Below are 20118 nucleotides of genomic sequence, written 5' to 3' on the forward strand. Positions count from 1 at the left end.
GCCTGGGAAAACAAACACAATTCCCGAGAAATCCCAGAAAGTCGATAAATTTGAGAAGCAGCGGTGGTTACCAAAGCGAGGCCTTCGGGCCTCGTCGCTCACCGGGGATGATGTTGGGAGCGGCTGTTAACGAAGGAGAGGTTTTAACGTGGAACTTCTCAACCCAGCAGCCTCCAGGCACCGAGTCCGTGCACAAAATGAACCATTTTTCTACAGATTTAGGACTTTTTTTTTTTGCTCTTCCCTGGCTGGCAGACCCACAAGCCACTGGGTCACTGAGCCGGAGGGGACTTTGGTCCCTGGGTGACGCCAGCTCAGGCGTCGGAGGTTGCTCGTTAGTCGGCTTCGGGAAGGGATACGGACACGCGGCTCTGGGCCTGACCTAGTCTAATTAGGAAGGATTAGGTCAAGATTAACAAGGCGAGATCTGTTCACCAGGAGGCTCAGGGGCGATTCCGTAACGGCAAGGCCGGGGGGGACCTGCACCCTGATTTTGGAGCACAATTTAAGCCAGACTCGTTTGGAAACGGCTCCCAGATCTTTCTCCGGGATCTCAATAAACCAGAGACTCGGGTTTACAACCTTATTCTTTATTATTATTATTATTATTATTATTATTATTATTATTTCTTGACATTTCATAAAACTAAATCTCCATTTAATTCTCATTTTAGCCAAAAATATTTTGAACTAGCTCTGTAATGCCAACCGGAAAAAAAAATGATACCAATCCACCAACAAAAAAAAAAAAAAAAAAAAAAAGAGAAGAATAAAACACAACCGGTGCGGTCAGAGTCTCTCGAGTGGGACAGGATTCAGCTGGAAACTCAACAGCAGCCGAGAAAATAAAAAAAAAAAAAAACAAAAAAAAGGGAGAGAAAATAAATATCCCCATCTCGGAGAGCTCTCAAGCTGCAAGGGGAAAACGGGAGGCCGGTTCCTACCCCCGCGGCCGGGATGTGCCGGCTCCGGAGGAGGAACCCGGCTCTTCGCACCCTCCTCGGCCCTGAATAAAGTGCCAGGCCCACAAGAAACGGTTCCGAAGGGAATGGGGGGGGTTAGGAGATCCGAGACCCCTACCCCCCCCCCAAAAAATGGCAGGGAACGCGAGGAAAGAACAGGAGAAGAATCGCGGGTCGAAGCGGGTTCGACTCTGGGTCCAAACACCAGCTGAAGGGGTGTGAAGATGCTCAGAAGGTGAATCCCAAGGAATCCAGGCACCTTGGCGCAACCGGGATACGAAAGCCGACGATTTTGGAACGACGAGGACGGGAGTTTCAAGAAGCCGAGAGCGCTCGCTCCTCGACGTACGGACCCACCCCCGCAGCTCTCCGGCTCGAGCTCCGCGTCCGAAGAGAGCCGAGGCACCTCAAAACTCAAACCGTGGGCGCGACGCGGGCGGAGAGCGCCCCGGAAAGCTTCAGGTGCCGACCGGGAGAGGGAGAGAGGAGCTCCTAGCAGCGGAAAACGCCTCCGAGGCGGATCCTTCCCTATTCCAAACAAAACCAGCTTCGGATCGGCGTGGCGGCGACGCGATCCCGGGGAAGGAGCCGAGAGGAGGTCGAGGGAAAGAGGTTTTGTGAGCAAGCAGGTGCAAAAAGACAAGTGCAGCGCTGGATCCCAAAACGGGATCCGAGGGATTCGAGGCGGGGAAAAAAAAACCCAAAGAGCGTGGCCGTGTGCAAGGCCGGATCCGACGCGGATGGAGGCGGCCGGCGGGGAGGGCGAGGGCCGGTCAGGCACAGATTTTGATGCGGGTGCCCTTGGCCAAGATGCGAAAGAAGGGGAAGATGCGCTCGTGGAAGGAGGCGTTGAAGGTGTGGATGTGGGTCATGCTCTCGGCGTTGTAGAAGCAGAGTTGACCCCGTTCGTAGTCCAGGTAGACGCCGAAGCGCCGGGGCCGTTCGCTGGGCGACAGGGCCGTCTGCTCCGTAGCCGTTAACGCCTGGTATTTCTTCCCGTTGGTGCCCACGCACCAAATTTCTCGTTTTTGGTGAGGACCCACCGCCTTCTCTTTGCGACGAGCCGTTTCGCGGGCTGCGCCCACCGCCCAACCCCGTCGGCCTCCCACTTCCACCTCCCAGTAGTGACGGCCGGTGGTGAAGCCCTGGGAACCCAGCACGCAATAATCCGAGTCGAAACGTTTGGGGTTGTCCGGCAGATCCTGGCGGCGTTCGCCCAGTTTGACGCTGCGTCGGTCCAGGGAGAGGCTGAGGCGAGGGTGGGCCGTGTCGGGGTCCAGGGTGACGTCGGCTGGAAGGGAGACGGGGACGTTAGGGGGTCGCTGGTCACCTCTACCTCCCCGTAAATCCCAATCCCAAGATTTTTCCCCTCCTCTTAGTTCCCAACCCCAAATCCTCACCCACGTGCGTATCTGCAGCACCAGTGGCTGATAGCCCCCACCGTGGGTCTGTACTGGTTTTGTCTGGGATAGAGTTAAATTTGGCTCTCCAAATCCAAATTCCTTGTGGCTCTTCCCAAATCCAAATTCCCTCACGGCTCCCCCCGACTCCAAATTCCCTCACGGCTCCGAGACGAGTCCCATCCCAGCCCCACACGGAGCTGTCAACAGCTCTGGATCCAGCTCCGCTTTTGGGATGGATCCAGCCACGTTAGGGGAGAATCCGGCTCAAAGGACGGAGCAAGGGGTGGAGAGGAAGGAGAGAAGAGGCCGATATTGAGGGGACTGGCAGGAAAAAACAGGGGTGAAGATCCTGGGAAGGCAGAGCTGGAGGGGGAGCCCCAACAAGGCTCGGGATACCCAAGAGCCCAGCGTCCGTTCCCCAGGACCTCACTGGGAAGCCGCGTCGTCCCCTCGGGCCGAGGAACCGGGTCTCGCTCACCTTGAGGGACTTTACTGAAAACTTTCTCCATTTTCCTCATCACCACGTCCTGCAGAAAGTAGTTGCGATATTTTTTCCCCACGTCCACCGGCACCATCTCGGGCTCCTGGAATTTGATGTTCTCGCATCTGTCGGGGAGGGGAAAAAAAAGTGGGAATTCAGCGCGCGGGGAGGTAAAGAAACCGCAGGAGAAACCAGGTGCCCTGCACGCAGCCAAAAAAACCCAGAGCGGGGCAGAGATCGGCCCAACCGGTTACGCTGGTGCAGCCGGCGGTCCCCGCCCTGTCTGCGGCCGAATCTCCGGCAGGGACGGAGCCGCGTCCACCCGGCTCCGGGGACAGCCAGGCCGTGCTCCGACACGGCTCCGCTACCTGCCGGCGAACGGCTGGGGGCCGACTGAGACGAGCGGCTGTTGTCCGAGTTCAAGATGGGGTGGAAAAAATAAAAATAGTCCCTCCAGACTTGCCAGCGGCTCCTGCTTCCCCCGGGCACGCGGTCCGCGCGGGCAGACCCAGCTCTGCTCCCAAAAAAGCGGCTGCGAGGGATTCCCAGATCTTTTCCCCGCCCTTCCCCTCTCCCGTATGTCCCCAGTCATCCCCAAAAATCCCATTTATGCCCCGCCAGGCGTTCCCACCATCACGATCGTTTTGACACCGGCCATGACCGAGCTTGCCCTCGCGTTACCCAACCCCAGCCTGGAAAGGCGCCCACCGCACGGGGTTTAAAACAAAAACTCATGGTTTTGGTGTTTTTTTTTTTTTTTTCCTTTAAAAGCTCGTTACAGCGGGAAGATGCCGACGGAAAGTCACTGACCTGATGAATGTGCCTTTGATGTCCTGCAAAAGGAGGCAGCCGGGTGGGAAGCGGGGAGAAAGAGAAAGAAAAAGATCAGGGAGGACCGAGGCCGATCCCACCGCGGCTCACGCTAAATCCTCTTAGCGGCCGCGGCTCAGCACCGTGCTGAGCTGCAACGAGCCAACCGCCCCAGGGGACAGGATGAGTCCCCTCCCACGGTCAGGCGATGGGAATAGCCCACAGAGCGACGTATCCCATGGATTTTTCCCTTTTCCCACTAATCCAGACACCCAGATCTCCCAGGGCGTCCCCTTCTCTTCCCGTTTTTTCCCCCTCTGATCCAGCAGAGGTTGCGGGATCCCTGGCAGGAGGGACGGGAAGGATCCAGCCCACCAGGTTAGGACGTTCTCCCTTTTGAAGCAAGGTCCACTCCCCTCTCGGCAGCTCTGCTTAATTCCCACCGCTGACGTTATCTCCTCGCCGTAAAGCGGGGCCGGGGCTCCTACAGCTGCCGGCGCAGAGCCGAGGGAGGGTTCACAGTCCAGAGATCAACTACGTGAACCATCCGAGTTTACAGCTCTTTGGGAAGGTTTAAAAACAGCTGGGAGAGGCTTTGTCCGGCACGGCAGCAGGGCTCTACCCTCCTCCTGGGATCCCCCGATCCCAAATTTCCCTTTTCCCATCCCAGGGACAGGAAAAAGAAAAGACAAAAAAAATAATAAAAAAGAAAGACCTTGAGCAGTTGCAGCCCGTCCTGTTTGCTCTTGTCCTCCGCCTCGGCGATGAGGCGGCCGAGGGCAGCGCTCTGCTCTTCCAGCTGGCTGATGTTGCTGCTCTGACGGGCCAGCAAGCTCTCGTAGCGTTCCTCCAGCTGGTGTAAGAGCAGGACCTGCTCCCCGATGAGGAACTGGTGCAGCACCTCAAAATCCGACTCGAATTCCTTGATTTCCAGCTTCATCTTGTCCTGCGGAGCGGGGAAGAGGGAGGAAAGGCATCCTTAGCTCAAGCGGCAGGCCCAAAGGACGGCAATTTGTTCTCTCTCCCAGGCTACCAATTCCCACAACGCATCCAGGCACAAAACCCCCCTAATTAAGCTCTAATTCAGCAGGGAAACAGCTTCCCCGTTGTGATCCCAACGATTGCAGCAAAGGGACGGCAACGCCTCTGCGAGAGCTCAAATCCGCAAGGCAGAGGGGGAAAAGCTTCCCCGCTCATCCCCCTCACCAGACTTTGGGCCAAGACGCGCTCCCAGCGCCGGCATTTCGGCGTCCTCCTTAGCTGAGGGCGGATTATTTCTTGGCAGGGTGAAAGGTGGGAAACAGAGAAACGGGAAATGAGTAAGTGTGGAAAGGAATCACGCGCCGGCTCATCCGCAGGTTCTTACCCTCAGCTCCGTGATCTTCTCCTCCTCGTTGGATTTCTGCTTCAGGACCGCGTCCAGCTTCTTCTTCAGCGGCTCCAAGTGGCTCTGGAGCTTGTTCTGAGAGAAAGAAACGCATCTCAGGCTTCCCTGGCTCAGGCAATCTCCTCCTTCTGCTCCTCTTTTGGTCCCTAACTCCACGGCAGGGCTGAGAACAAAACCTCCTGCCCAGATTTCAGACCACTTTCCTTCCGCTTTCCCTAAGTGCTGGTTCTGGGAGCTGGTTTTAATTAGAAAGCCAAAAATCCCGCCCCGCTCGGATCGGGGAACATCCATGAACGCCAGATCCGCAGTCACCAAGCGCAGACTGTTCGATGCGTGGCTCGGGCCATGGTGCACGCGTCCCGCTGGGGTGGGATCAGGACCCAGGGAGGGATCTGCGCTCCTAAACTCAGCACAAACCTAGGACAGGCTTAGACCACCCTTTCAGGCTGCGCCTTTCGGTAGCAGCGGGGTCCTAGATCAGCTTAAGCCAACGACGAAACCGCTACCTGCTTCATCGGTCATGATTGCCTGCGCTGAATAAGCTTTGCCATTCCCAAAAAACCAACCGCTTCTCCTCGCCGCCCTCCCAGGACGCTCCCTCTGCCCTTTAGGAATTGATTTTTCTGCCTCCTCCAGAATTTGCAGCGTCTTTCCCAGGAAAAGGGAAAATGGACTGAGCCGACCCAAGAGCAAACAGCGCTGCCGGCCACGCTCCGACAACGCACCACGAAAGAGCCCGACGCAGGGACGAGACACCCCGTCGCCGTCCTTCCCCTCTCCCCAAGCCTCCTCTGGCTATCAAACCCCCCAAAAATCTTGAGGGGCTCAAAGGGTGCCGACTCCGATGGGAGCTGCCAACGTATCAGCCATGGCCAGAGCCCTGCAGAGCTTCCAGCGAGGGAGGACGAGATAAGACGCGACCACATGCGGCAGCAACTCCTCCAACATGCCTTTGGATATTAAATGAACCAAAAAACCCCACTCTTTTCTTCCAGAAGACCCCAAAAAGCGAGACGCGACCTCACGGAGAAACCAAAACTGCAAGAGAAGGGGTAAGCAGCAGCCTGAAGGGCTCAGCGACCATCGTCCCCTGTCCTTACGCCGTGCTTTGTTTCAGGGTCCCCGCTCACATCCGAGACAGCGAGGCTGCCCCGTTAAAACCCCTAACGAAGGGTCTCCGCCGCTGGGGATTCGGGATCTGGCTCCGAAGACCCTCGGGCAGGTATCGCCTGAGCCGAGCGAGGGTGGGGAACCGCTCGGGAAAGGCTTTGTAAGGTGCGGACCCACCACGACGTGGGTGCTCGTTTCAACCCGGAGGGGTTTCACCCCGAAGCAGCCCGGTGGGAGCAGCGGAGCTCACCCGCGCCTCGGCGGGATGATTTCTCCACGATCCAGCCGGTTTTCCCTTCGTTACCGTCACCGCCTGGTCCCTAAATCTCCCTCCCCGTGGTTAACCAGACCCCTCCCCAGCCAAACCAACCCAGCCGCCGGTTTCGTGCCTTCCCGGTCTCCTGCACCCCAACCCACGCAGCCCGTTCGTCGTCCCCCCGCCCCCCCCTCCGCTCGCTGAACCAGCCCGGCGAGACCCACCCGTACGCCGCCTCCAACCACCCAACGCCGTCTGCCTGCCGCCAGCACGACCCAGCCCGCGCCGTCGGCTCCTGCCGGCGCCGACAGCTCTCTTCCCCCCCTTCCCCCCCAAAAAAAAACCCCCAAACAACCTCGTTATCCCGAAACCTTCGTACCTTGTAATCCTGCACCACCTCCTCGAGAGGGACGACGCTGTGATGTTTGTGGCTCCGCGACTCCCTGCACACCACGCAGATGGCTTGTTCGTCCACCTCGCAGAAGAGTTTGAGGGGTTCCTGATGCTTCTCGCACAGATTCGGTGGCCCCTGACCCCCCACCGCTACCAGGACCCCCGGGACCCCCGCTGCGGCTCCCGAAATGGAGGGACCGGCGGCGGGCGGCGCGAGGCGCTGGGGGTGCGGGTGCAGCTGGCGGATGATTTGCACCATGTTGGCCAGCTGAAGGTTGGGTCGGAAATTCCTCTGGAAAAAGGTTTTTCGGCATTGCGGGCAAGTGAAGGTCTGGAGGCGTCGAGGCCGCGTGGCCAGGACAGGGGGAGGAGGTGTCTGCACCTCTTCTTCCTCCTCTTCCACCTCCTCCTCTTCCTCCACGTCTTCCTCCATCACGTCCTCGTCATAGTCCTCGTCCCCAAAGTAAAGCTCTCCCCCGACCCCACCGTCCCACATGTCCTCCTCCACGGGATCTTCCCACAGGTCGGCGTCGTCTTCTTCCTCGCTCCACATATCGTCTTCCTCCTCCTCCGCGCCGCCATCCTCCTCTTCCTCCTCCTGCTCCACATCCAGCTCGTCCTCATCCAGCTCATCCTCCTCGTCCTCCAGATCCTCTTCCAGCACGTCGCCCATCCCCACCTCGCCGCCGCCCACCGCCGCGGCCCCCGGGGCCACCTCGTACTCGGCCTCGCCGCCCCACAGCTGCGAGATGCAGACGCGGCAGAAATTGTGCCCGCAACCGATGGAAACGGGATCCACAAAATAGTCCAAGCAGATGGCGCAAATGGCTTCCTCCTGCAGCGTCTCCACCGGGTTCAGCCGCCCGCTGGAGCCCCCCGAAGGGACCCCATCTCCTAAAACCGCTGTGGCCGCCATGGGGATGGGGGGTGAGATTCTCCTCTTCCTCACAGGGGCCCTGAGCTCCCGGCCGACCCCCGGCGCTCCCTACGCTGGGGTGGGCACCAGCTCGAACCCGGAAGGGTGGCCGGTCCCCACCCAGGTGCCACCAAGGCCTTGGGGTGTCGCTTCCTCTTTCAACCCCCCCTTTCCCCCCGGCCTCCAGGGCCGTTACCTCTACCCCTCGCTATTGCTTCGTTTCAGCACCCTCCGGTCCCCCAAAACCGGGGGCTGGCCCCGTTCCTGCCCTGTCCCGGCCCCCCCCCCCCACTCCTCCAAGCCGGGCCTGGCCCTGCTCCCCCCAACACCCCCCAAGGCCCACCCGGGCCCCGGCGGAGGCCTCACTCCTCCCCCCAAAACAACGGCGCCGGGCTTTAGGCCTCACCGCTCCCCACAGCGATCCCCGCCGCCGGGCCTGGCCCCAGCCTCAGCCCAGCCGGGACCGGTGGTGCCCCCCCCTCGCTAGGCCGCTGCGCCCCGTCACCGCCCCGCTGCTCGCCGACCCCGGCCCGGGCCCGGGGGAGACGCTCTATCCCCTCTCCCGCCCCCGCCGCCGCTGACTCTCTATGGTGCGAGCTCCGCCAACAGACGGGAAACGCCGCAACGCTTCCGCTTTCCGGGCCCCCCGCGGCAAGCCCCGCCCCTTTATCATCACATGACCGGAAGTGGCGCGACAGGCGCCGGCGGTGGGTTGCTAAGTTACCGGGTGGGCGGAAGAGGGACGGGCGGTGCTTTAGCCCCCCCCCCCCCCCTCCGCTGCCTCCGTCGCCCGCGTTGCCGTGGTAACCGAAGCGCCCCGTTGTCCGTGAAGTCAGCGGGGCGGCGACAGAGACCCCGGCGACCCCGGCACTCTCGGTGGCGGCGGGCTTGTCTACCCCCCCACCTCGTTGGTCTTGGAGGTCTGGGGCGGGGGGGGGGGGGGACGGGGACAGGACGCTGCGGTGTAGGGGCGGGGTCTGAAGGGCGTGGGCGGGGCCTCCGCGGGAGGGGGCGTGGCTGCCTGGGCTAGCTCAGTCGGTAGCGCATGAGACTCTTAATCTCAGGGTCGCGGGTTCGAGCCCCGCCTTGGGCGCCCTGACATTTCTTCAGGCCCCCCACCTCCATGTCTCTTTTTGCCGCCCCACCGGACTCTTCCTCCCCCGGAGCCGCGGAGCCTCCGGGGAGGCTCCGGCCCCCGGTGTCCGCCGCACCGGAGAGGGCTGCACAGCCGTAGCCCCGCGGGGGGGAGGTTTTCCCACGGCGTTTCTGTAGTGTAGTGGTTATCACGTTCGCCTCACACGCGAAAGGTCCCCGGTTCGAAACCGGGCAGAAACACTCAATTATTCCTTTTTTTTTTAACGCTTTTCCTCACGCTCACACAAAGCACTTCCAGCTCTTACAAACGCCTCGGCCCCGCACCCTGCAGCAGGGCTGGGCAATAACCGCCGGGTCACACCCCCCTTCCCCGGGGAGCGGCTGTTCCCCGGGACCGGGCGGGCTCCCGGGGCCGGCTCCCGGTACCGTTAACGCCCACGATCGCTGCGGGACCCCGCACCGCTCCCGGGGGCCGCAGGGCCGGTTGTGGCCGCGGGGATCCGCCCGCAGCAGCCCGGCTAGCTCAGTCGGTAGAGCATGAGACTCTTAATCTCAGGGTCGTGGGTTCGAGCCCCACGTTGGGCGCTACGGTTTTTGGTTTTTTTTTTCTTTTCCCCCCTCCATGGGGCACAAAACTACATCCCTCCCCCCAAAACCCACTCGTGAAAGCGGCTGAGCCCCCAACTCTTCATGTTTTCATTGAAAGCAAAGGGTTGGATTTTGCAGAAGGAAGGAAAAGAAAAGATCTGAAAAAAGTTATGAGAATTGCAGCCCTTCTTCCATCATTTTCCCTTCTATATGTTTTAATCGCAGCCCTTCTTCCATCATTTTCCCTTTCTATATGTTTTAATCACAGCCCTTCCATCATTTTCCCTTTCTATATTTTTAATCGCAGCCCTTCTTCCATCATTTTCCCTTTCTATATGTTTTAATCACAGCCCTTCCATCCTTTTCCCTTCTATATGTTTTAATCACAGCCCTTCCATCATTTTCCCTTTCTATGTTTTAATCACAGCCCTTCCATCATTTTCCCTTTCTGTAAGTTTTAATCACAGTGCTTCTTCCATCATTTTCCCTTTCTATATGTTTTAATCATAGCCGTTTTTCCATCATTTTCCCTTTATATAAGTTTTCCAAGCCCAATTCACGTCACGCAGGGAATCGAGGCCCCGTCACAGCCCATTTCTTATTCCCTTTTTGAAGCAGAAAGGGCTGCAGTGAATTCCCCTCTCTGCCCCTTTTTTTCTCTGCATTCATTTCCTTGGTTGGTTTTTTTTCCTTCACCTTCCTCTCTGGTTTTTAGAGGTATATATATTTTTTTTAACTCATAATTTAGAGAAGTCCTACGGCAGAAGAGCTCGCGTCGATGTGCAAAGTCAATGCCCGAGGAAAGCAAGAGCTGCAGCATCGCAGCAGCTACGCCGATGATATAAAAATCTGCTATTCCGGAGAGACCCCAAAGAGCTTGAACCGAGGCCGAATTGTTACCACGCTTGTGAGAAATGGAAAAGGACATTTTGTTTTATTTTAGCCTTCATTAAAAGGGCTTGCTGTGATCTTATAGTTAACTCATCCATAGGTGCTGAGCAGTACCGTGTATAATAACCACAGGTACCGCACCGGGGGTCAAAATTATGGCCGCAGCGGAGAAAAAAAAAGGAGATCAGCATCTTCTCAGCTGAATTTTCACGTCATCTTGAATTGGTGGCAATGAGCCACGGGGTCAGAGAGGTGGCCGAGGTGACGTGGTGGAGGATGGCGGGGAAGCCGCTGGAAAAAGAGGTCGAGTTTGCTCATTTTAAAAAAGGGGAAGGAGGGAGATAGTGGTGAATTTAGAGACGGGTCAGCGCAGCTTCATTTCCTGCAATGTACTGGAAAAAATACCTAAGCCATTCATCACCTAAAAAATAACCGACGTGGCTTTGCAGCGCATTGCGGGGAGGAGAAAAATGGAGATTTTTAAATCTGGATGGACCAGGGATTTTGCAACTCTCGGACAGCAAACGAGGGGACCGTGGACTTGCTGATAATTCAACGTTGAGCATCGGGACCCGGCTGGGTGGGTTTGCCGAGGGATGGGCTGCGCACAAGCCTGTCGTCAACCTGGTGTTAATTAATATTTCCCCAAAGCTTTGGCCGAAGGAGGTGGGATTGTGGGATTCGCAGGTCGGAGACACAAGGGAGGATGCTGAAGGTTGGGATCGGCGCTCGCACCGGTGGGCAACAAGACAAGATGAACATTTATCCGCTACCAGGGGATGCAGATCCCTGCCCAAACAGACAGGCGGGAGTATTTTTGGCATGGGAAAAGCCTTTCCCGGGTGGAAAATTGCCCACGGCTGGAGGAGAGCCCAGCGGTGTCTATAAGAGCATCTCGACCAAAACCCTTTCAGGATGGGTCCAATCCTGGTGCCTGATCTCGGGGCACGGAACGACCGCCCTGACCCCCCGAGCACGCCCTGCCTTATCTCGCCGAGGACGTCTGAAGCACTTCTCTCTTTTTCTTTTTTTTTTTTTTTTTTTTTTTTTTGGTGCTGCGTGATTCATTTCCTCCGCCGAGTCACTTCTCGCAGCTCGGGAGCTGCCGGCGTCCCGCGCGGCCAGAGCTGCAGCTGCAGAGGTGGCCGAGAAGCAAACAGAGCTTAGATTACTCATTTGCAATTAAACCAGCGACTCCTTGGCTTGAGCACGTAGGGAGGAAGGAAAGAGGTACATGGCGATGCACGAATGTATCGCAGGGCTGTAACCTGATTTGCCTGATGGCTGAAAATTAAAATATACGCCGAGCTGCTTCAGCCAGGGCAGGGTTTGACCTGGAGATCCCTCAACCCGGGTTTATTCCCGGTCCCGGCGGTTATGTGGGAGCATCCTGCTCTCCTGCGGGCTGGGGTCACCTCCTAAACGAGCGGCGAGGATGCTGAGCTCTGCAATACGGAGTGTCCGGGTATCAACCCCACGGCTCTTCCTCCAGCTGGGCTCAAAAACACCTGGGAAAAAGAGGGAGGAAAGGGGTTTTTTTCCCCCCTAATTTTACGTTTTGGCTGCACAGAGATGCTGGCGAGGGGGAAGGAGGGAGCGGTGGTGTCCATAAGCTGTTCTTTCCGCCGAATGCTCCCCGCCGTCAACTCATTATTTGGGACTCGGAGGTCACGGGTCAGGACGAAGAACTTCTTTTCCCTCTTCTCTCTTTAGCAGCAAACTTCTGAAGACCTTGAAACGCCTTTTGGAGTGACTCAGGTTTCAGAGGGGTGTTGCAAAACTGCGTTTCGCGCAGAAAACAGCCCCGAAATTCCCCTTTCTCCGCCCCTCCTTCCTTTTACATCCTTTACGAGGCTGCACTTTTCAAACAAGACCTCCCAGTTCAGATAGCAAAGGCTTAATCGAGAAGGAAACTCCCAGCTGCTGCCGAAAGGGGAAAAAAAAAAGAAAAAAGAATTCAATGAAGCAAAAGTAATCGTGTCATTCTTCTTCAGCCATGGCCGAGTGCGACCCGCTGGAGAGTCTGCAGAAAGAAGCATCTTGCTCCATCTGCCTGGATTATTTCAGCGACCCCGTGTCCATCAACTGCGGGCACAGCTTCTGCCGGGACTGCATCACGCGATGCTCGGGAAAATCGGATCGGAGATTTGCTTGTCCCCAATGTCGAGGAATTGCCCAGAAAAGAAAATTTCGACCAAACCGTGAGTTAAGAAACCTGGCGGAGATCGCCAAGAAGCTGAGCTCGAGGGCAGGGTACGCGGCCGGAGCGGGCAACCTCTGCCCGAAGCATCAGGAACCGCTCAAACTCTTCTGCCAGGAGGACCGGACGGCCATCTGCGTGGTGTGCGACCGCTCCCACGCTCACCGCGCTCACACCGTCGCCCCCGTCGAAGAAGCCGCCCAGGAATGCAAAGTAAGAAATCACAGCGCCGTCCTTTGCCGTAAAGTTTGGGGTTTTGGGGTTTTTTTTTTTCCATCAGAGGCGGAGGTCTGCTAGCCAGGGGCTTCTCCACCTTCCCAAGGATATGGGGAAGGATGTCCCGTAGGATTTTGCAAAATTTGGGGTGGAGCAGGTTGGGCTGAGCCGGTAAATCATCTAGCTGGAGCTGTTTTGCATCCCTGCTTTGGCTCCAGCCCTGTGAGGCAGCCACCCCGCTCTGCGGGCGCCCAGATGCGTGGTGAGGGGCACCGCTCAGCTCGGGGGAGAATTCAGGGTGCTGGGTCAGACCCAGCCCGCCAGCAAAACCCACGCTCGGGGTCACCCCCAGGTGGCACGAATTGGTTAAAAACCTGATTTTCACCGCAACCTCCGAAGCGGGATTTCAGTTTAAGCTTCCCAGGGCGACCTTGTCAGCTTGGATTCCTGGACGAAAAGCCACCGCTTTATCTGCTGTCACCCTCTCCAGGGACCACAGAGGAAGCTGAGGCCGGTAGCTCATCGAAAATACCCAAATTAGCAGAGCCGGACCCCACCTTCACTCACTTGTGCACAGGCGAAGCTCTCGCCGCTGATTTTTGTGCAAGAATTGGGTTGGAAATCCCAGATGAGTTGTCCTTTCCGCTGTAAATCTCTCCCCGAAGGAATTTCTTTCCGAGCAGCGATCTCAGGATAACCGCGACGGTGCCGGGAGGCATTTTGAATTCCCTTGAGGGAGGATGGGGTCAGGAGGAGGAGGAGGAGGGGTCGGTGCTTGTGCGGAGGAAGCCCGGTGACATTTCATCCTGCCCACAGGGGAAGAAATGACTGGGAAGGGGGAGGCGAAGGGTGACATTAGTCACGCCGCGAGCACGGAACAAGATGAGGGGTCGGAAAGAAGAAGTGAGGGGCAGGAGGGAGAAAATAAGCTGATAAAAATGAAGAGGGGGTCAGGGTCCATCGGCATTTGTCATGGGAGGGTCTTTGAGGAGTAGATGTTAAAAACCAGAGATTTCCGAGGTGCAACTTATCTCCTCCGAAAAACAAACTCCGGAGACATTATTCATATTATTCCTCGGTCTGCAGAAGGAGCCGAAGGTGACAAGTTTGGGCAGAAACGCCGATGCTGCAGAGGATGGGAAGTTGCAGCAATTTGGGGGACCTGATTAAGGGTAAAAAAAATGGATCTTGTGCTCACGAGGGGATAAACCGAGCCAAGCGAGGCAGAACAGATTACGGCGAGTGCAGAAAATAACGGAGCACAAACACGCTGGGAGAAGGAGCTGGCGAAGAGCAGGACAGGGGTGTAAATGAGTCTGCAATACTAAATACTGCTTTTATTTGACTCTTCATTCGCAAGATGCTTCATAGAAAAGGTCTGGGGGTGAAAAGGGGCAACAGAATAAAGAATATTTAAATATTTCCAAATTCTGGTGGTCTCATGCTCGGACACACCAGGAATCAGCTAGAGCAACGCTGAAGCCCTGCATCCCTCTCCCCAACAACTTGCAGGTTAATCCTATTATTTTTTTTTACGCCCAGGAGCAAATCCAGAGCAAACTGAAGAGCCTCAAGGATGAAAGAGAAAAGCTCCAAGGATTAAAACTGACCGGGGAGAAGAGAAGCCAGAAGTATCTGGTAGGTGCTCGCTGCTGCTGCGTGCACGGAGATGTCTTCCTCAGGTCTGATCAAGGTGTTGGATCGGCACCTACATTTGCAGTGAGGAGGACAACGTCTCCAGCTGCTCCACCCAGCTGGGCCCATCTCTCTTTCACTTGCTCCATCTTGGTGAGGGACCCGTGAATGAAACGCAGATGTTTCTCGAGGGGAAATTGGCAGCCACAAAAGGCTAGTGGAGAGCGAGGTGGTTTCCGAATGGTCGAAGGGAGGTGCTTGTAGCTTAGTTGAGCCACGTTTTGGACAGAGGAGTTGGGCACGTGGGTCCTCCTGGGCGGTGGGGTGGTGGGATGGTGCTTCAGACCTCTCCATCTTCGCCGCTGTACCCCAAGAGCTGCTTTCTACCATCTGGTCCTGGAGGTGGGTCTGCCACACCAAGCATGAGGTCCATGGGGGTGCTTGTGTCCAACTCAGGCCCTGACGGGGCTTTTCGACTGCTGCGTAGCCGTCTGGGTCCCGGTGAGGGTGGTGGCTCTCGTGGCACCTTGGGGCATCTGAGCATCCAGATGCAGACACACCTCCCTTGGAGAATGCACCACGCCAGATGTTTCCACCGCCTCCCAGCTCTGTTTTGGGCTACCAGAGGTTGGGGGATGGATCCGTAGCTCTAAGGAAGTGAGAGATGGTGATTTCCTCAAAAGCAGAAGCAGAAAGCATGACGGATGTTTCATCGCAGCTTCATGAGAACGGGGGAGGCTGCCAGGGTGAAGGTGAGCAGAGCCGGGCAATGGCTTTCCTGCTAAATAAAGTGGGGATGGAAGGAAAACACCATGAACGTGCTGCTGGTTGCTCGTGCCGCAGTCCCTGGCCTGGATTCGGTCCTGTCCCATCCAGCTCCTGCCCGCAATGCCAAGACCTGGGGGTTTTGGGGAATTGCGTGTGCCAGGGACCGTTTCCAACAGCCTCTGCAGCATCTCACCGCTGAATTCTCCTCTCCTCAAACACTACCCCAGCAGGATTTGTCCCATCAAACGCTCGCAGATGCCTGCATGCAACGCCCGGTCTCCTCCAGGCTGTGGGAAAAACATGAAGCAACACCGCCCTCATGTTTCTCGAGCTGAAAAATAAAAACAACCTCCCAAAAAGGCCTCAAATATTTTATGACTCCACGGGGTATCTTATCACGTAAAGCTCAAAGGGGACCCAGAGCCACGGGCTATGGACTTAGACTGGCCTCAGGGCCAAAGACCAGTCCCTGCTCCTGTTTTATGTAACCAGGTTTTTAGGTCTTGGATTTTTTTCTGTTCTCATCCCTCCCCATCTGTTCCTCGCAGCAGCAGACAAGAGCCGAGAGGTGGAAAATCATGTTGGTGTTTAAGCAGCTGCACCAGTTCCAGGACGAGCAGGAACGTCTCCTCCTGATGTGGCTGGAGGAGGTGGAGAAGCAGATAGTGCAGACCCAGACCGAGAATGATAGGAAGATCTCCGTGGAGATCTCCCACCTGGGCAACCTCATCCGGGAGCTGGAAGGGATGAGCCCACAGCCAGAGAACAAATCCCTGCAGGTGAGAACGAGGAGTTGGGCAGTGGGGTTTGCAATGCTCTGAATGTGCCGTTGAGGTGCTGGTCTCTTCCCCTCTCCCCAATCTCTTTGCCTTGACATTTTGTGTAGTTTGTTTAGATGCTCATTTCATGAAGAAGCCCTATTGTACATCGTACGTCAACGTTAATGAGCTGTGCTATGTCATAGCCAACCCATGGTGAGGAGGACCCCAGAATTAGTCTTTCAGCATCTTGGAAGTGTCCACCAACTGCCTCACTCCCAAACCCAGGCAAAGTAAGGGAGATTGATGCACATCTTGCAGGACTGTGACAAGAGCTAATAAATAAATCCTGGCTTAAGTCCACGGTGAGGCTACCCAGCATAGGACCCCACTTTCCCTCCCCAAGAGACCATGTCAGGCAGGACACAAGCAGAAGCAGTGTTTGGAGGTGGACGTGATATTCCACCAGCTGTATCTGAGCATTTCTTCTAGCCGTGGACCAAATGGGCCACTGTACGAGTACAAGAGGTCGCTGATCTTGCTCTGTGCTGGCACAAGAAAACCCAACCCAAGCCAAGCGTGCTTGCAAACAGCAGTTGAGGGAGATAAGAGATAGGAACGGACCTGAAGATCGCTCAAAGTTTAATTCCCATCTTCTCTTTCCTCTAGGATGCCAGGAGTGCCTTGGCCAGGTACGTGGCTCTCCCTTTCCGGAGGGGACGGTTGTCCCCAGCACAGTGTCACAAAGCGGACAGAATGGGGGAGCAGGAGGGGTTATCCTCTCTACCAGAGTCCCCAGCGCTCAGGGTGAGGAAGAAGCTAGGGAGGAGATGGCCCTGGGGCAAGATCACATCCCCACCACCTCCTCCGTTCAGCTGGAGGAAGCCAATATCCACCACTGAGGAGGTCCAGAGCAATTGTGTGTCCTCCACGGGGACATCGGGACCACCAATACGCCCAGCAATGTCTCAACTGACTCAACCTGATGCTTGGGGAGAAATAAGCTCACCCGTCAGCTTTTCTAAGCAGGGTTTCTACGTAGCTCGTTCAAGCAAGGAAGGAATACAAAAGTCTTCTCCTTCCAGGTGTGAAGCAAGGACTTCCCAGCAACTGACAGAGAAGATTCCCAGAGTGGAAAAGAGACTCAAGGATTTATCTCAGAAAAACATCGTTCTGAAGGAAGCCCTGAGGAAATTCAGAGGTACAAAGGAAGGGGAAAATCTAAACACACTTCTGCAGCTGGAAAGGAGCGGACACTGGCCCGTGACCAGCATAAAGGCCCAGCTAAGGAACGCTAACGATGAGTTACTCAATAACCCTGCTATCTGGGGCTGGAGCTGGAAGAGGGAGGGTAACTGTGTTCTCAGGCGTATTTGCACACGCGCCTGAATGCTTGAGTAACGTGAAGGGCTCGAGCAAACCCCTCCCTTTAGCTACACGAAGGAAATGAATCAAATTCTTGATTCCGGCCCTATTTAAACCAAACAGGCCGTAGGTAACGTCTAGCCACCCCTGAGCGAGTCAGCGTGAAAAGTCAACACAGCACAAACGGATGGTGGTGTAGATAAGCCCCGAACGAGCTATTTTGAGACCGTTCTCCCTGTTCAGATAACTGTCCCATTCCTTTCTCTGATCTCCAATTAGTAATTGGTGCAGTCAACTCTGAATTAAAGAAATATCCTCATAAAGCTGGTCATCTTGGGTTTGGAGGTCCATCTATCCATGAGCTGGACTTGTTCACCTGGTGATTTTCCTGGTTTTGCAAGGGGAAAAGCGCACCTCCTCGTATTTACCCATTTCTAAAACGCTCCCTCTCCCCCATAAACAAACTAACAGCGCTTCTCTCCTCCTCTCTCCTTCCAGAGAGTCTCCCAGTTGAACTGGATGTGCAGTGGGGTAAGTCACGGGAGACTGGAGGTATGCTGGGGTGAAAAAGGGGACCCAAGTGAGAAAAGACAGCAAAAGCAGGGAATTCACACTTTCTTGCTGTGTTGGCAAGATGAATTTCTATTCCCCCGGAATGAAAAAAAGTACAAATCATTAGAGCCTTTAAATAGTTCTGGATGGCATATTTCATGGAGAAAGCCTTTAAGGAACAGTTTCGGTCAGGCCAAGATTTCATCCCTGGAAAAAAGCAGGAGGGTGCAGATGGAGAGAAATATCCACCACCTTCCCTCTGACATCCTGTTTTTGTTTTTCTTCTCTCGTGCTTTCCTTCCCATCAGCAAACGTGACTCTGGATCCGGACACAGCAAACCCCCACCTCGTCCTCTCTGAGGACCGAAGGAGCGTGAGGTGGGATGAAACGCCCCAGAATTTGCCCAACAATCCCCAGAGATTTGATACCTACTGCTCCGTGTTGGGTTGCGAAGGCTTCACGGTGGGGAGGCACTACTGGGAAGTGCAGCTGGGGAGCAGGGGATTTTGGGCTGTGGGGGTAGCCAGAGACTCGGCGTGGAGAAAGGGTTGGATTAACCTCGACCCTTCCCAGGGGATTTGGGCTGTTGGCATCTGTGGGGACAGGTTTCAAGCTTTCACCTCCTTCGAAACAGTTCAACCTCTGAATGGGAGGCCAAGGACTATCCGGGTCTCTCTGGATTACGAGAAGGGACACGTGGCTTTCTTCGATGCCGATAACGAGACTTTGGCTTTTGCTTTTCCTCCGACTTCTTTCAACGGAGAGAAAATCCTGCCTTTCTTCTGGGTTTGGGAGTCCAGGATCCAGCTGGCTCCCTGAGACAGCACGGGCAGCAAGATGGACATGACATGCTCTGGACAAACCTCTGGTTTGATCCAGGAAACCACACTATATTTTGGGACTCTATGGATGGTAAAGAATAAAGTGGAGCAAATGAGTCCCGGTGTCCACTTTGAATCTCATTCTCACGGGGTTTTCGAGAGGAGCAGATTGAGAAGGGATCATCTTGGGCAGACCTCTGGATTTTTTTAACATTTGGGTACTCTCCAAGATTTTGCTAGGGAATATCACCCTGGGACGAGCAGGAAAATGAAGCCTACAATTTGTGCAAAAGCCCCTGGGACACCGATTTCACGGCTTTAATCCCTTCTGCTCTTCTCCCATCCTTTCCGATTTTTCCTTACCTTGACATTCAACAATGTTGACTGTTGACATTCAACAATGAGATTCCTGCAGGGCTGAAGAAGCAGGCTCTGGTCTGGTTACTAGAAAGGAAAAGAGGATAGCACTGAATTAAGTGTAATATCTGCTCTTTTCCCCACCAAGACCTCTTAGGAGCCAAAAACCTCACCGCAAGAACATTCCCATTTTAAGGCTTTGGTGTTGAACCCCAACAACAGTTGTGGGGTGGGAGAAATCAGAGGTTGGAGGAGTAAAGATGAACAGAAAGAGCTCGAGCTCTGCCTTTCTGCAATTTATATATACACCTTTGAGTCGGGAAGCTTAGTAAACAGTTTTATATACATTTTTATACGCAAAATGGCTGTATTAAAGTGTCTTCCTATATTTCAAGGGCTGTTTTCTCTTTCTTGTTAGAGAGAAACTGGGAAAATAGCGCTGTGCCACCACCAGCATGGCAAACCCTGGTGGTTTTGCTGCCCTCTCTTGACCTGTTTCTCCTAAAGCTCAAATGAAAGCACTTAAGGAAGCCTTTCTTCCTTCATCACAGCGGTGATGGGAGGGAATAGCAATGACTCTTCCTGCTTATGTGCCTGAAAACCACCTGGACTGGAAACCGGTTGAAAGGCAACGGCAAATGAATGGTGCTGGAAAGAAGGGACAGCAACAATTTTTCAAAATAAAGGCGTTTAAAGAGCAGGAGAAGGAAGGAAAAGCATCAGCCCAGACTCTCAGCTATGTCGCTGCAGATCAGGGAAACCTGCTGGGACCTTGCAAGGTCTTGGAGGCACCAGCAGTCTCCAGGGACACATAAGCATCTTTGATCCACAGCAGTCTCTGCAGGGTGTTAGTCTGATGTCCCACCTTGCCCCAAGGACAAAGCTGATGTCCCAAGGGTCAGAAATGGCAGAAATTTCTTCCGACATCCAGGAAGGCCCTGCCCTGCAGCAAATTGTACATTTGAACCCCTAGGGTCACCCAAGAGGTGTTAGAGTCCTCCCAAACAGCTCTACAGATGCTGTCCCGAAGGGTGCTGAGGTCCTTCCCAAGCCCTGGACCTTGTCACTCCCGAGATGTCAGAAGCATTTTCAGCCGGTGATTGTCTCCCACCCCAGCTGCACCACAGCCGCTCTTAGGTGCTAGTAGGGTGTG

At 55.4% G+C, this 20118-nt stretch overlaps 3 protein-coding genes and 3 non-coding genes across 9 annotated transcripts in view; 4 read left to right on the forward strand and 2 right to left on the reverse strand.

Moving 5' to 3' along the window:
- Nucleotides 1–20118, reverse strand: part of LOC142074149 (uncharacterized) — a 158577-nt gene that overhangs the window by 40385 nt on the left and 98074 nt on the right. The window lies entirely within an intron of this gene.
- On the reverse strand, nucleotides 649–7865 carry TRIM41 (tripartite motif containing 41). Its single transcript, XM_075134638.1, has 6 exons — nucleotides 6789–7865; nucleotides 5023–5118; nucleotides 4372–4602; nucleotides 3657–3679; nucleotides 2844–2971; nucleotides 649–2253 (listed from the first exon to the last, which is right to left on the reverse strand). Exons 1-6 carry the CDS (start codon nucleotides 7716–7718, stop codon nucleotides 1736–1738), a joined length of 1926 nt encoding a protein of 641 aa, XP_074990739.1. The 5' UTR covers nucleotides 7719–7865; the 3' UTR covers nucleotides 649–1735.
- Nucleotides 8738–8811, forward strand: TRNAK-CUU (transfer RNA lysine (anticodon CUU)). The gene has a single exon. It is a non-coding gene; the product is annotated as a tRNA-Lys (tRNA).
- TRNAV-CAC (transfer RNA valine (anticodon CAC)) lies at nucleotides 8981–9053 on the forward strand. Its single transcript has one exon. It is a non-coding gene; the product is annotated as a tRNA-Val (tRNA).
- On the forward strand, nucleotides 9326–9398 carry TRNAK-CUU (transfer RNA lysine (anticodon CUU)). Its single transcript has one exon. It is a non-coding gene; the product is annotated as a tRNA-Lys (tRNA).
- LOC142074160 (E3 ubiquitin-protein ligase TRIM7-like) lies at nucleotides 9850–20024 on the forward strand. 4 transcript variants are annotated; one of them, XM_075134646.1, is made up of 7 exons: nucleotides 9850–12705; nucleotides 14251–14346; nucleotides 15660–15890; nucleotides 16539–17070; nucleotides 17733–17765; nucleotides 18095–18164; nucleotides 18422–18724. In XM_075134646.1, the coding sequence occupies exons 1-7, from the start codon at nucleotides 12289–12291 to the stop codon at nucleotides 18504–18506; spliced, it is 1464 nt and encodes a 487-aa protein (XP_074990747.1). In that variant the 5' UTR covers nucleotides 9850–12288; the 3' UTR covers nucleotides 18507–18724. The 4 variants fall into 4 exon arrangements, with proteins under 4 accessions (XP_074990747.1, XP_074990746.1, XP_074990748.1 ...); XM_075134647.1 differs by having other exon boundaries at nucleotides 9892–12705; nucleotides 16539–16561; nucleotides 16955–17070; nucleotides 18095–18724; XM_075134648.1 differs by lacking the exon at nucleotides 18422–18724 and adding an exon at nucleotides 19384–20024 and having other exon boundaries at nucleotides 10132–12705.

The sequence above is a fragment of the Calonectris borealis genome, chromosome 33, assembly GCF_964195595.1.
Source record: "Calonectris borealis chromosome 33, bCalBor7.hap1.2, whole genome shotgun sequence".
Lineage (NCBI taxonomy): Eukaryota > Metazoa > Chordata > Aves > Procellariiformes > Procellariidae > Calonectris > Calonectris borealis.